This window comes from Cloeon dipterum, chromosome 2 (assembly GCF_949628265.1).
Source record: "Cloeon dipterum chromosome 2, ieCloDipt1.1, whole genome shotgun sequence".
Classification (NCBI taxonomy): domain Eukaryota; kingdom Metazoa; phylum Arthropoda; class Insecta; order Ephemeroptera; family Baetidae; genus Cloeon; species Cloeon dipterum.
The window spans coordinates 1660065-1675999 of NC_088787.1; the positions used below are offsets into that span (position 1 = coordinate 1660065).

Below are 15935 nucleotides of genomic sequence, written 5' to 3' on the forward strand. Positions count from 1 at the left end.
AGTATAACAGTTTGACATATTTTAAAATTCACCACACTTTTCTTCAAACTGTTGGTTCCAGCAAGATTTTTTGGGCTGGTGCAATTTTTGTTCAAATTCACTGCTGGAATTCCCGCCTTTTTTCTCGAACTTGTTTACCACGGCGTCTGCATCTGGAACCTGAAGATGTGATTTCTTGATCCTGGACAGGAAGCCCAGCAGCTAGAACGTGGGCAGAAAATTAGAATCAAAAATTGTTAAGGTCAAATTATAATTCACCTTGTTGGGGAATGCTTGGAGTAGAAAGTCTTGGTTGATAGGGTTGGCGCTGTTGTTGCACCGAAGAAATGTTTCCACCGAGATTCTGAGTCAGCTGGTTCGGTGGTGCGGGGTGATTCAAATTCCCGCTCGACTGCAGGGCGAGTCCGCCTCCATTTTGCGGCAAATTTGCACCGACTACAAACATCAAAGTGAGAAATAAAAATAGAGTACATTAGAATCACCCAGCAAGAAATCGGATATTTGGTTGATATACTTTTTAACAGCCTATGTCTTTGACGAAGTTTCTGAGCCTACCAATCGATAAAAAGTGCAGCGCGACGTTAAGAACTTTTTTCCCGCCAAAACAATATGAATGCGAGAAGTGCGCATGCGTGAGAGCTGCGGCTTGATCGACAATTAAGGCATTCGTCTCTCTGTAAGTGTTCAAACCAGCTCTCACGCATTCATATTGTTTTGGCGGGAAAAATGTTAATTGGTAAAATATCCATTTAACCTTCAAGAATTGATTGGTTTGCTGAGAAACCTGTCAATGACGGTTTATAAAATAACAAATGAGTGTAATTATTATACCCTGTGGAGAGAAGGAAGGCTGAGACAGTCCAATCAGAGGAATAGAGGGACGGAAATATGGTCTAGCCAGATTTTGGGGGCTCATCCCGTAGCAAGGTGCATATTGATCTTGAGGACGCTCCAAAAGTCCTGGAAATTTAATTTACATTATATTCACCAGCAGAAAAATTCAATAACGAACCTCGCAGTCCGAATGGTTGCACAGGTTGATTTTGAAACTGAGGTAGCATCGGAATTCCACCCTGAGGAGCCTGGTTTTCGTGGTTAAACACAGATCTATTTATTCTCGGATCAAGACCTGCAGTTGGGGGCTGTCCATGAACTGACAATCGACGAATAAGTGTAAGGAAAATTTATAAGTTGTTCGAAATTTACCATCACGCAGGAGATGGAAACTGCATTCTTCGCATCGTATCAGTGATACGTGAATGGGATTGCGACACATGTCACAATATCGTGATTGTTCCCTCATGTCCATTTTAGTTTCGACGAATTCTTCACACACCTGAAACGAGACGAGCTTTGAATACTTTTCTTTTGTTAAAATCTTGACAAAAATTTCAAATTTTCCCTGAATCTGTAAAACTTTGAAACAAAAATTAGCACGGTCTCGAAATGATTAGATATTTTTTAAAATTTCAAGCAAAAATTCATTACATTTTATTTTATACTGACCAGTACGTTGAGCTTGGATGAAAAGTACACCTTTATACTCCAGGGTTGGCGATCAACTGGCTTTTTCAAGCCTCACCTGACTCAACTCTGCAACGCACTCTGGTGGCAGGGGAGTTAATCACAGTATGAAGGCGCCATTTATTTAAAATTTCACCGATTCTCATTTTTTTCATTTGCGATATTTTAGACATTGGAAATCAATAAATTTTCTCCCTGAAATAGTAATAATTGTCACGTGGCGGTTTTGCCCCTTCAAGCAGTATGGGCCAGCTTTTGCTTCTCAGAAAGCGAGAAATAAAAAAAAATTATATTTTAATACAATTAATTAACTCAAGTGTATTATCTTGGAACAATTAATCAACAAATTATTCATGCATCAAACGTTGCTAACAAGGTCTTCAAATCCTTTGGCTAATTTATTGTTACGCTTGAAATATGTAAAAAATATAAAATTGAAGTAAATACAAATTAATTAAATTCATAAATAAATTAAATAGTAAAACACATGTGAAATGATATTAATTTAAATAAAATAATCCTTTTATAATTAATTTTAAGTTTCTCCGTTATTTATTTTTCATTTTATATCTCCTTTGTCGCATTTATATGATAAATTAAGTGTAATCGCCTTATAGAATTTTTACTGTGGCTTTTTTCGTCCCAAAAACTAATTAAAAAATTTAATTTGCATGATAAAATATAGTTTTTCTAGATTTTGAAGACTGAAATGTTTTAAAATAGAATCAATGATCACGTAAAAATATATTCTGTGCATCAGAGGAGGTCAAGACGAGTCTAACCAGGATTATTAATATTTTTTTAATTCCCGTATGTGCCAGAGGATGGTTTCGACGACTACTCTGCGCCGTAATTCGCACTAAAAGGCAACGATTGGCCGGGTTTCAAGTCCGTATTTGCGTTTAGAGCGATTTTTTGCAATTAAAGAATAACGATATTTATTTCGTTTGTTTACAAATCGATGCTTCAAACTCTCCCGCGGAAAAGCTCAGCAAACAGCTGCTTGCAAACGACCTTCAAGAAGCTCTTAGCACGGCCAACACAGAGGAGAGGATCCGCACTTTTGAAGCGCTGTTGTGCCCCAAGATAAATCACATACGGGAAGAGCATGCATGCAAGGCGTTTCTCCCTCTCCCACTCAATTCCAATATGGCGCTGCTGCGAATCCTTGCCTCAAGAGCCCAAACTCTCACCACATGTGCATGTGGCACGCATAATATGTGTCGTTCAGTCCAAGAAGCAGCAAACACGTCCGTGCTTGTTTATTTTCTGCGCGCCCGAATATTTTGAATTTAAGGTAAGATTTTTTTGGATTTTTGTACGAATATGCGGTTAATCATTAAGAGGAATGTGTCAGGAATGATACTCACTAAGAGATATGCAATTCACACTCACGATGACACAGATATTTTAGGAAATAGAAAAACAATATTTCCAATTCCATCATTGGCGAGTTTGAGCTTACGTTAATTTATCAACACATTTTTTTTAAATCGCTGGCTCCTGTCTCGAAACGCATCAGGCCCAAAACCATTTCCTCGGTGGGCCGCGGTCAAAGTAGGCCACCAGACCGGCCCCCAAACGGCCGTCGGACCGGGCCCGACACTCGATTAATTTAATTCCTCTAAATATCACGTCAAAAATCGTGTAACCGAGATCTGTGAATAGCAATTTTTACCCTGAGTGCCTGAAATTTTGAATTTAATTATTTTGCAAAGCCAGAAATTAATTTATTTTCGTCAGTTGGTAGAATTATTTAATATAGGCACGTTCCCGTCAAGAAAATTGTGCAACCTAGTGAATTTAAATTACGACCCTGAGTCCCTGACGCAAATGCGGCTGCAAAATTTGCGGCAAAACAACAGCCTGCTATCCCCTCGAACCTGTTACCTTGGGAATTGTTCCCTGTTCAAATTATAATATTTAATTTCAGCTCTTAGAGAAATTTAACTGTCTCTCTTTTTTGATGAGGAAATGAGAGAGCTAAATTCGAGCGCTTGAAAATTGGGAGTATGCAACCCGCGGTGACTGCAAGTTTCGCACTTTGCATAACTTTATCATTTTTTTTTTAATATTCTTGCTCTCTTTTGCAGTTAAAAAATAAAAAAAATGCAATTTAAAACGAGTCATATCTCTATTATTTCAGTTTACCCATTAATTAAAAATTAATAAAGCAGAGAGTTAGTAGCATTCTTGGTTTGGAGCAAGAAAATATTAAAAAATCTTAAATTATGCTCAAGGAAGTTTTGGTAAACGGCTAAAAGAACCAAAAATAGCAGCCGGATCTGACTGGCCTGCGATTTCCAGACGCAATGTCTCAACAAACTATGAAGAATTAGTATTAATTAATTAGAACACGACTAAAATTACAAAATTTCTCCTAGAGGAAACATAAGTGGTACACTCTGGCTAATTTTAATGCGGTAAATATTATTTTCATCCCTATAATAATATATATCAACGGGTCATTATTTTAAACTATGTATGACAGAGCAAGAAGAATTTATGGGGCGTACTTGCGTCATTTTTAGGTTCAACTTCGCAGAAAAAGAGGGCAATTCGAGCGAATTGACGCAGGGCACGAATAAAAGTACCTCTCGGCTTTGTAAAGCACTTTATTCTAGTCATTTTGAGAAGAATTTTCGAGCGTACTTCACATAGGGGTTAATCAAGAACGCTTGAGGCCACGTGATCGCATTTAATTTCGCTTCGATCCCCACTTCCACTCCCTTCTCGTTTGCCACGCCCCTCAATTCCTCCGATCCTATATGCGCCATGTATGAATCACAGTCCCTTTCGCGCCACTCGAATTTTAATCTAATAATTTCCTGTGGGAATCAAATGTGCGTCAAAGCCAGATGTTCAGTGCGTATGTGCCATGTGTGGTTGTTGATTCGAAAATAAAATTAATTATTTTTTTAACGAAACCAGAAGTTGCCCTGCGGTTGCAAAGTGTTTTCTTGTAACTCGCAGACCAGTGCGCAGAAGAGTGAACTTGGCTCCTAATTTTTACCCGGAAAGAGTGACGTCACAACGATCACTTAACTCATCTTGCTGATTGGCATCTCCGCACGATAATACAATCCATGACTAAAACGAATAATGCTTGACGTTTTCATCCAAATTTTCTTGTTCAGTGGTACTCGGTAAATTGACATTAAATAAAAATCAATCTATGTATAGTTGTTGTAGTATTGATGCGTTTATTTATTTTAAATAGATAGTAAAATTGCATAACATGTAACTATGGGAATATATTTTTTTAACAAAGCTAGCGGCGGATTTTGCCGCCAGTAATTTGGATATTGAGATAAATTTCTGAGCCATTTGGCGATGGATTAATTGACTTCCTTGTTGAGTCATAATAAGGCCTGGCGCTAATTCAGAAGCGTGACGCGGTGGCGATTGAGGGGCCGACGTCGTCGTAAATATCCTCGTCCAACTGCTCGTGCTGGACTTCGTAATACGAGGTTGCGGGCTCCGAAGGAAAACCAGACATTTCCTGGTTGTCCTTCTTGGTCCGGTTGATCGTTTTCTTCAGTCCTTTCACCCAGAGTGCCAACCACAGAATAATGTAAAAGAAAATCAGATTGAGAAGGATGAAGCAGATCAAAGCGAGGATCAAGTGAGATTTTTCGATGGGATCTACGTCAAAAAGGCCCCACAACAAGGAAGGCGTCTGGAAAAGGAAAGAGTTGAGTTGAAATCCTCGTTAATAAAAAAGGAATTTTCATTACTTCTTCCTTAGGTTGCGGTTTTTCAGTCGGAATAACTTGAACGGCCGTTGATTGAATTAACACTTTGACAGTTGTAGAAGTTTGTGGCCTCCTTGTAGGCTTGACAGTGGTCAGTTCGTATTTTTGTGTGAGATAACTCGGGTAGCTCGGGGGATTCCTTCCGCACCCTGTAAAAAAATATAATTTTTAAAGATTAAATTAAAAATTTCCAGGATTTTACCTTTGGGAGTGATGCAGTCATAATATAAATATGACTTCGCGCCGACTGCAGCGCGAAGGAGCCGAATACGTGTCGATTCATTCAACCTTCTGGTCAGTATCCAAAGATTATTGCACGCGTCAAAGGCGAAACTGAACTTGAAGCGGTAAAAAGAATGAATAGTCGGTCGCTCATCCTAAAACAAAGCAAAATACGAATTATTAAAGACAGAATTTTAATAAATTACCATCCTAGAGAATAATAATTCTGTGATTGCCAAAAACTATACCTTGTAGAATATTTCCTCCTTGAAGGGAGCAGTGGTGTCCCAAGAGCCGACGTAGTTCAACGATTCGAGGTCAAAATACAATTTTCCTTTGTTGTCCATGAGCATTCTAAAGGATCTGGCTGTCTTATTGCTAATAACCTGAGAAGGGGTCAAAGAAGTACTACTTCTTCCTCTCCTTAAATCCGAAAGAGGAACAGAAAATAATTTGGATTCTTTCCAAGATCCCAGGTAGATCAATTGCTTGCCCTTTATTGGCGAAAGGGCAATTGAACTAATGTTGATACCCTTAATTTCGATAGCCCACGATACATTCTTCTTCAGGCTAAACACGATTATTTTTTTCGACGTATAGTCAGGAATGTACGCTAAAGTGTCGATCGGTTTCTCGTCAAGGACCAGGGACTTCAGATTCCGGTATTTATAAGCATGATTGACGGTATCATTGGTGAATTGATGGACCAGGCTGACCGAATCGCCTTCCGTTAGGTCAAAGATCCAGAGCTTAGCTGGACAAATCGAATTTCCGTTATCAACGGCCCAAAGTCGACCACAAACGTCAACCACCATGCCCGTGATTTGCTGCATGGTCCTGCAGTTTCCTTTTTCCTGTAACAAATTAATTGCAAAACCATTCTCAAGTATAATTAAATGTTTTCTTATTTGTTAATTTAGAGAAAAATAATCATTACAACTTTAAAATGTTCTTACATGATATATCCATGAAGGAAAGGGTTTCAGTTTTGGAGCCTTTGAAGATTCAGTCAATGGCAGCCAGGTCAGGGTAAAAGGGCTGGGGTGTTTGCTCGTATTATACAAGCTGATGAACACCCTCTCCCCGTAAATGACATGCTCGTTTGGTAAAATTTTGTCGCGATTGTAGTTTCCATTTCTCTCAGCTTCTTTCTTAAAATCTTCTGAGGGCCACACAAAGTCAAAAGACGTCCATTCAAAAACGGTAGTGAAGTTGATCGAGGCCGCGGACAGACCGAGCAGTAAAGTCAGTAGAAGGAGGAACCAACTCATTGTTCAAGAAATGCTTCTGGGAATTAATAAAAAAATTAAATAAAATTAAAAAACCTGTGGTTATGATCATTTAACTATTTCTAACCCCAGCAAACGTGCGTATATGAACACTAACCTTTGGTTGACTGTGAGCAGATCAAGTCTTGTCGCGTTCATTACTTGGAAGAAATGAATTTCCAGCCAATTAGTTTTTCCTTTTTAAGCAGTCAGTACAAGGAAGTTTTGTTAAACCGCTAAAAAAAAAACAAAAATAGCAGCCGGATTTCCAGAAGTTAATATGGCGCAATCTCTAAACACAGTATAAAGTCACATAAATAATTAAGTTGGGACCCTGAAATTGCAAAAAGGGAAACCACACTTTCAGTCCCAAACATTAAGATCACCTATATAATAACTGAGACATTTCTATAGTGCTTCATCATTTTATATTCCGTTGTTTTGATTGACAAAATCTTCATAACGTTTCAAAAAGTATATTTCTGTATAATTTCCGCTGAAACTAATCCCTCACTCCAAATCAGCACACGCGCGGCATGTTTCCGCAACCAAAAGAGGAAAAGTTTCAATCTAAATGTGGTGATTGGTCTGTTTATTTTATCGCAGTGACGGCGCGAAAGGGCGAGGGGTCAAGTTTACAGCGTCAGCTCAGAGTTATCAATTTCAGAGCCAAATCGTTGCTCCCATTTAAACTTGTTATTCGCGTTTTTTGTCATTTGGTTGTACAATTTCCTCTGCGGACGGCTGCAGATGACCCTTTTAATCGTAGGCAACGGAATGATCACTACAGAAATGTTGATCAGGGTAAAAATGAGGCACGCCAACTTCACTCCAATCAGATGACTCATCTGCGCCGCACGAACAATTCCTGGTTTCAAATTAAAATTAAAATTAATTTTAAATCAATTTTCGACAGCCACACATACGCATGCTTAACATCTGGCTTTGACGCAAATCTGATTCCAACAGGAAATTAATTTAAAATTAAAGTGGCCTGAAAAATGGCTTTTTTTACTAAAAATTAACAAATAATTAAATTGTTAAAGCATTCCCAGGTGTGTCGAGGGAATGGGAAGTATTTGAGCAGTTCAGGGATCTAATTCTGGTCACCTAATGTCAGAAATGGCAAAAACTGGTTAATTTAGTGACACAAAATTATCAAATAGCTCAACGGACAGGGACTCGCACCTTTCCAGTGGGTTCAGGTACAAAAATATCTGGTATTTTAATGTAACGATGAGGAATTGTTAATTTGGAGACTAAATTGTTGGTCTTGTAGGCCACAATTTAATTTTAATTTAATTTCCTGTTGGAATCGGGTTTGCGTCAAAGCCAGATGTGTATAATGTGTGTGTGGTTGTGATTTCGAAAGTAAATTTAATTACTTAAATTAATCAATTTTTTCAAAAAACCAGGAATTGTTCGTGCGGCTGCGTTGACAGTTGACTCGTGCTGAGAACCTCATTTTTACGTGGATAGAAGTGACGTCACACCGATCACGTGACTCGTCTTGAGGAATTTTAAAATATTCGCTAGAAGAAAAAATAAAAGCGTCTTTCTCTGAACATCTCTGTTATTATCAGTCTCGTTTGCCTACTTAAAATGCAGCCTAAATTATTCAATCTGTGATAAAACGAATTAAATGAGTTTCATCGGGAGCAACGATTTGCCCTTGAAATTGATAACTCTTGAGATGACGCTGTAAACTTGAGCCCTTGCCCTTACTGCGATAAAAGAGACAGACCAATCACCACATTTAGTTTAAATCTTTTCCTCTTGCTGCAAAGAAGTTTCTTTTTGCTTCTTTCCCTTTCTCTTTGCATCCTCTCGCCGCGTGACTGCTGCCGTATAAAAGGCTGCGAGTTGAATCTTGTCGCCACACAATCACAAAAGCTGCGGATCTCTCGAGCAGAGTGAGTTCATTATTATTTTTCCAATTATTCACCCGCTGACATCATAGCAATCACACATAATTTTTTTTTCCATTTTAAAACAGACTTTGACGAAGTTCCTGAGCCCACCAATCGATTCCTGAGGGTCGAATTAGGTAAAATGGATATTTTCCTACCAAAACGTCCTGCGCGACTTGGTGAACTGTATTTCCCGCCAAAACAATTTGAATGCGAGAACTGCGCATGCGTCAGAGATGGCTGGATGTGACAAAGAAGTCAGTCGTACGCAGGCAGTGCTCAAACCAGCTGGGATGCGTGCGCACTTCTCGCATTCACATTGTTTTGGCGGGAAATAAAGTTCGCACGTTGCGCTGCACTTTTTTAACGGAAAAAACATCAATTTTACCTAATTCGACCCTCAGGAATCGATTGGTGGGCTCAGAAACTTCATCAAAGACGGTCTTTTATGAATTTCAATTATTTTTTCAAAATTTCACAGAGCCATGAATACTTTTCCCCTTGTCGTCGTATTGCTTTGCCTCTCCGTCAGCTTCACTACCGTCTACGATTGGCCGTTGAAGAATATGGACTACGAGTGGCCGTCCGTGGCGAACAGAACGCAGGCCTTGAGAGATGGAACTTTCAAACCAGAGAATATTGAACCTAGTTACATTGCGGTATTTGGGGACAGGCTTTTCCTCAGCCTGGCAAAAGCTGTTGGCATTCCCGTCACTCTGGTGACAATTCCGACCAGCAGCGTGTCTCGTCCAAACCTTGCTCCATTTCCGTCCTGGGAGATGCATGTAAGTTTGAGGATTACGAATGATTATTTTCTTGTCTGTTCATGACGACTTATAAACACAGATTTCGGAAGGCTGCAGTGCTGGAAGTGGACGCCGTCGGCCGGCTTTGGGTTCTGGACGGGGGCAGCAAGAATTGTTCAGCCAAACTGTGGATTTTCGACCTGAACAACAACGATAAACTCGAACTGGTGCATCAGTTGCCGGTTTCCTGGCCCCTGCATGACCTGGCGCTGGTCGAGACGTCCGAAGAAAGGTTCGCCTACATCACACATCGTCGTGTTCAGCTTGAAGACCAAGCAATCGTGGACAGTAGACACGCCTGGAATTCGGAGCTTCTCGATTGCCATTTCCCCTGCTCGTCAGGAGGAACCGAGACAGCTCTATTTAAGCGAATTCTACCCTCCTAGGTTGTATTCCATATCTGCAGCCGCGCTAGGAAACGGATCTCGAACTGCCTATCCTAAAAATATTGGAACTTGGTCTAAAAAACCATATAGAACGTTGGTCGACAGCAACGGGACCATGTATGCCGCCTTTTTGGACGTGGGCTTCATGTCCACTTGGAATACTTCCCAGCCATTTCACGAGCAGCGTTTCTATGAGGTAGAAGCCAAATATTTTAATTTGTATTGAACTGATCTGATCATTTTTAGATTAAAAATGTGCAAAGATTGAGGCCGGTTACTTTCGCCGTGGACTCGTCCAATAATGCATTCTGGATGATGGAAATTTGGAAAGAATCATGGAGAACTTGGAGGCGCAGACTTCTCAAAGCTCCAGGTTCTAACTAAGAAAAGAAAACACAAATAAATTTAATTTAATTTTCAAACTGTATAGAAAATGGGTAGAATATCACTGTCTGTTTAAAATTATAAATCATTGAAAGAGGTTATAAATAAAAATATTATGTAATACATATAATTTGAAGGAATATATTATTTTTATTTTAATAAGTTGCCCTCGACAGCTGAACAAAGATAATCCTGTGGGCCGCAGAGAAACGCAATCCGGTCTACACCAGAGTCTAGCAGGTTGCATATCAAATCGGTCTTATATTCAAAATTTAGGCTTATGTTTCTTTTCTATCCAGAGGTAAGTTTTGAGATAATATTTGACTTGGAGTCGAGCGTTGGCTGGTGTCAAACTAAATTTTCACGGACAAGAATGACATAATTTTTGAAACGAAATTTGAATTATAATTTAAACAAAAATTCACCTTTAATTTATCATAAAAATATCTAATGATTGCTTCTGTTTCCTTACAAAAATTATTTAAAAGAAGATGAGATATTCTTCAAAGACGCAATTCAATTCTCCATCAATTCCAGTGTTGTCCCGTGATTTTCACTGCCAAGTGGGCGTAATAAGCTTCCATGAAATCCTCACAGCAAAAATTCTGCCTCGCAAATCACCAGAGTTGTTCGAAAATGTTTGCAACCGGCTCGACACAAGAAGCGAGCAGGTTGCATAACCAGAGAAAATATTCAGCGCCTTTTATTTCAAGCTTGACCATCAATATTACAATAATTTGGTTAACAAATTGAAATTTAAAATTAAGAAAGATTTTGTCCAACTCACAGCAGTGTGCTAAATTTTTAAATTAAAACGTAATGCACGCAGGAAATTATATTGATTATTAAAGGAAAACAAAATAGCCCCTATGTTAATTAAAAATGATTTTGCCAGCAGTCTTGTGGATTTTAAGATTGTTCTTTTCTTTTTAACTATTTTACTAAGAATGATGCAGAATGCAGAACGCTCCAGAAATTATTGCTAAAGTTTTAATAGAACATTATGTTATTGAGAAGGATAATTTAACATATTTGGCCATCATCTCTAGACTTATAAATGGAATAAATAGGAAAACAAACAGTTTAGTTAAGGAATATGTTTTTATTTACCTTAAAACTTCTGACAAATAAACGATTATTCCATTAAAAATGACAAAAAAACATAACGTTACGTTCACCTTTAATTTATGTTTAAATAACTATTGATTAAAATGCAACACATGATATTTTATATTAGTCTCAGTTTACAACAGATTGCTGAGAGAGTTTTGTGCTTAATGAGAAAACAAAATAATAATAATAATTGACCAATAAAGCTGAGTTTAGCCACTTTTCGGTAACACCTCAAGATACTGCACCGACTCTGTTGGCTTACGTCCCGAGTTTTCGTTCCAAGCCGGTCCAGAAGAAGGTCGTGGTCCGACGTCATCGTAAATATTTTCCTGCTCCGTTTTACCAACTTCGTCATACACCGGTTCCGATGGAATTCCCGCGTTGGTGTTTACCAGATGCAAAGGTACCTCGTAGGGCTCAGGAGAAGGGTTCCTCGCAATGACGTAATCGTAGTCAGCCGAGGTCAAAGGCTCAGGGTGAACTTCTGCGTACAGCGATTCATCAGGATTCTCAGGTCCAGCCGATTCGGAATTTTCAGGCGCGACGTCATCGTACACCGGGTCGTCCGGGAAAACGGAAATTTCAGCACGATTGTCCATCGAAATCTGCCTCATTCTTCTCATTCTCAGGGTCAGCCACGCGATGGCAGTGCAGCTCAAGACCAAGCAACTGAAGCAACACACGAGCAACCAAATCAGAATTTTGTTCAAAGACTGACTTTGGACAAGAGCAGCACAACCACCGCTTGTTTCGTTAGAATTCAGAGCCGATTCGGGAGTCCCAGTCTTGCTTTTCGGCGTTTGCATGCTTTTCACGGCATCTGAAGTAGTAGTCTCTTTATTCACGTTAGTCGTAGACAAGGTTGTGAGGGGAAGGGCAGGCGAGTGCTGGGTAGGAGCTCTGGTAAAAATCCGAAAAATTTGCCGATTTGAGTCTTCTGTAGGAATTCTCATCGAGGTCTTTGAAACAGGAATCCAAGAAGACGTGGTTACTGATTTTATTCTTCCAGGGCGATATCTTCGAATGGGCTTCAAATCTGTAATCAATGCAGTTGAACATACGTTAAGATCAAGTGTTGAAAATCGGAAGATAAATTTATTTTAGAAAAATTATGCTAATAGTTAAAATTTCAATAATTTTAGACGAAATAACTTAATTAAAACTAATATATCGTGGCAAAATAATATTTTACAGAAATAATGACCAAATTAACTTATGTCTGACAGGTGTTGATCATATCATACACCAGAATATGGTTTATTTAATAAAGCATAATTTTATTCTTTTCTAAAATTGGTAATATAATTTGGTGAGTTTTTATCCAGCAAAGTTCTAATGAAGATTCCTAAATTAAGGAAGAACTCAGAATATTTGACAAAAACCTTTTGAATTTTAAGGGCGGGAAAAGTGTTTGAATATTGGAGTTTAAAGGACTGAATTAAATGAAATCATGGCTTAACTATAGGATTCTTTTCCTCTCTGAATAAAAATATTCTTTAAAAAAGTATTAAATTTTTAGAATCAAACAAGTCTATTGTATATTTTTCGCACTTGAATCAAAATGTAACAATAATTTAGGACTAAAAATCAGAATTTTATATCTGAAAGTCTACATTTAAATAAAATATATGCGGTAAAACACAACATTATATCGTATTATCCTTGCAACGGAAAGTGTACTTGGATTTTATTTACCTGTGGACGTGCTGAATAAATACGGTTCTGCGCCGACTGCAGTTTTGAGTAGTTTATACCTATTCTTACTCCAAGTTTCATTTCTCTGCGTCATCCATAAGATCCCGTGTGCGTCCAAGGCAAAAGAATATGGCCGTATAATAGACAAGTTTCCGACCTAAAAGGGTGCAGAGATTTGATGTTGTTTTCCTGACAAAGCATAAATTTTTTGGGAATATTTAATATACTTTCAAAATTTAATTGTAAATTTCCACACGATCATATTTATACGAAAATTTTTACAGTAGATCTCGATAGTTGAATTTCAACAAACAGGGTTCGTCAATTGTAGCAATGCGTAGAAAAAGCTATCGTTATGAACAAAATATTACGTGATTTGAATTTAACATCATAATAAAAACTTAATTGAACTCTTATCGACCATATACTGCATTAATCTCATGATAATGTGTACACAACTGTATTAAATTATGCTGCCTTTGTGCAGCTATGTATAAGCACCAGCCGTTAATTCTTCGGAATTAGCTGGACTTCCAAAGATAACAAATAAATATTCTTCTTTAAAAAAAAAATTTCTTTATTTTGCAAAATTTCAACAGTTTTTGGGGACAGTTAAAATTTTGATATTTTTAGGAAAATATTACCCCATGAAATCGCTGCTCACGAAATGGCTCCGAAACATTCCATTTGGAGAGATAATTCCGGTAGTGAAATGCAGCATACAAGACATTGGCACTGTCGATTAACATTCTGTAAGGCTCTCCAGTCCATTTTCCAATGAATTTCACAGCAGCAACACTTTGGCCTCCATTTTCCAGCTCAGACACAGAAACTGAATAGAGTTCTTTGGTCTCATATCTATCAAGGTACAACTGTCTCGATTCGCTGTTAGCAGAGAGGGCCAACGAATGCCAACGCTTCCCTGGTGTTTTAACTGACCAGGATTGGTCCATTTTTCGGTTGTAAACTATGATGTGCTCAGAATAATACTCCGTGATGTACGCAAGGTAATCGTCTGGAGTTTTGTCCAGCACCATATCACGCAGCTCCTTTCTATAATAAGAGACGACTGTGCTCGGGAACTGGTGAACGCGCTCGGTTTTGTCGTTCTTGAGCAGGTCCAATATCCAAATTTTTCCCGGACACAAGCCGCTACCATCATCAAGCACCCACAACCGCCCATCAGGGTCCGTTTCCAAACCGCAGGCCCTCTGAATAGTCGTGCAGATGCCTTTTTGCTGGCAAGAGAAATGAAAATCGAAATATATTGAAGCAGAATATTCAATGGATCTTGTTCAAATATCGGGAATAAATTATAAAAGCAGAAATTAACTAACTATTCTTTTAATATTTTCAAATGAAAATCCATTTTTTTTTGCTGAATAATCTTTGGCTTTTGTCTCGTTCATACAAGGGAGAAGCAGATAAGCTTTATTACAATCGAAATCCTTCATAGAACATGACCAATATAAATATAGAAAATTGGGGAGAAGATGCATTTTTCTAAAAAAAATTATTCTATTTTTAATCACTCATTGTCAGAGCAATAAAGGTTACGAGTATTGTGATTGCCTAAGAAATAATTTGCGTGTATTCTAAAAAAATGTGGTAATTTGATCAAATTCTAGAGTTTTTTTTAAGGCGTCAGTCTTGGAATTTGCATTTCATAAATAAGGTGATTGGAAGTCAAATTTTCCCAATTTATGCTAATAGAAGCTCAAAGTAGTATTTCATTCAGAGACTTACTTGTAAATGCCACGATGGAAAAGGATCAAGCTTTGGAGGTGCAGACGACGTGCCGCTCGTTGGAAGACTCACCAGAGTTGCGGGAATTCCGTCATTCAAATTAAGGCTAAGAAACAGCCTTTCTCCAAAAACAGCAACGTATTCAACAAAAACTTTCCGTGGGTTAAAATTTTGTTTCATCCGTTCATTCGAAGTGTCCGCTTCTGGTGGCCAGATGAAATCGAATTCATCCCAATCGTAGATGGTTTTGAAGTTAGTGGCGTTTGCCAGGCACAGGCCAAGCAAAAAGATGGCGGCAACAAACGGAGACATTGTGCTCCAGCTGAAAGAAAAAAAAACATCATTAACTCATTTTACTTAGTACCGATATATGTGCGGTCTTTAGTAAAAATTATATCACTAGCCGACGACTGTGTCCCAACCCTTTCGTAGTTTCAACACGACATGATGCTAAAAAGTTTTTTTTCTTTTGGGCCAAGCATCGAGTAAATCGTTTTCCAATCTTCCCGTAAAAAATATCACTCAAAACGCAGGATCAACCCGGTAAATCGATGCGGGGCGTTACCAAAACGAAATGTCAGACATTTCGAACTAGAGTGCTTTAGGAGAGTGTGCGGTGGACGCTGACCAATGCGCCTGTGGCCTGCGCACTGCAGCTTTCCCTATCTCTTCCCATGTTAAAAAGAGCGCACGCGGTTGGCGCTACAGCTAAATTTATGAAGCCACCCTCGGAGTTCTTGGTGTCAATCGAACGTGCACGAGTAGTTTCATGACATAACTCGGAACCGAGCCCGAAAACAAAAGTGCATTCGAGAATTCCGCGGCGGAAATCTGCCTATAGCAATGCACGCTCCGACAGCGACGATCCTGAAGTCAGGGTTTGAGATACTCAGGGGGAAAGTTAAAGATTTTAAATCCTGTTTAGCCCTTATTGTTAGGTTGTATTTCGAAAGCAACAAATTTTCGATAATGTCAACATCCACTCAATAAATAGTAGGATTTTTTTCAACACATGAAATGGAACCGAGTTTCAAGTCGCTTCAACCAATTGACAAAAATACAAAAATGTCAGAATTTGACATTTGGAAAAATTAAAATGAAAATTTGAACTAAAAACACGTAAAAT

At 38.5% G+C, this 15935-nt stretch overlaps 1 protein-coding gene and 1 long non-coding RNA gene across 2 annotated transcripts; one reads left to right on the top strand and one right to left on the bottom strand.

Moving 5' to 3' along the window:
- Window positions 1–4906: 4906 nt before the first annotated feature.
- LOC135935947 (protein yellow-like) lies at window positions 4907–6772 on the bottom strand. Its single transcript, XM_065478577.1, has 5 exons — window positions 6458–6772; window positions 5750–6355; window positions 5551–5656; window positions 5262–5428; window positions 4907–5203 (listed from the first exon to the last, which is right to left on the bottom strand). Exons 1-5 carry the CDS (start codon window positions 6770–6772, stop codon window positions 4907–4909), a joined length of 1491 nt encoding a protein of 496 aa, XP_065334649.1.
- A 2952-nt stretch (window positions 6773–9724) lies between these two features.
- Window positions 9725–10395, top strand: LOC135937226 (uncharacterized). Its single transcript, XR_010574480.1, has 2 exons — window positions 9725–10067; window positions 10118–10395. It is a non-coding gene; the product is annotated as an uncharacterized LOC135937226 (long non-coding RNA).
- The last annotated feature ends 5540 nt before the right edge of the window (window positions 10396–15935 follow it).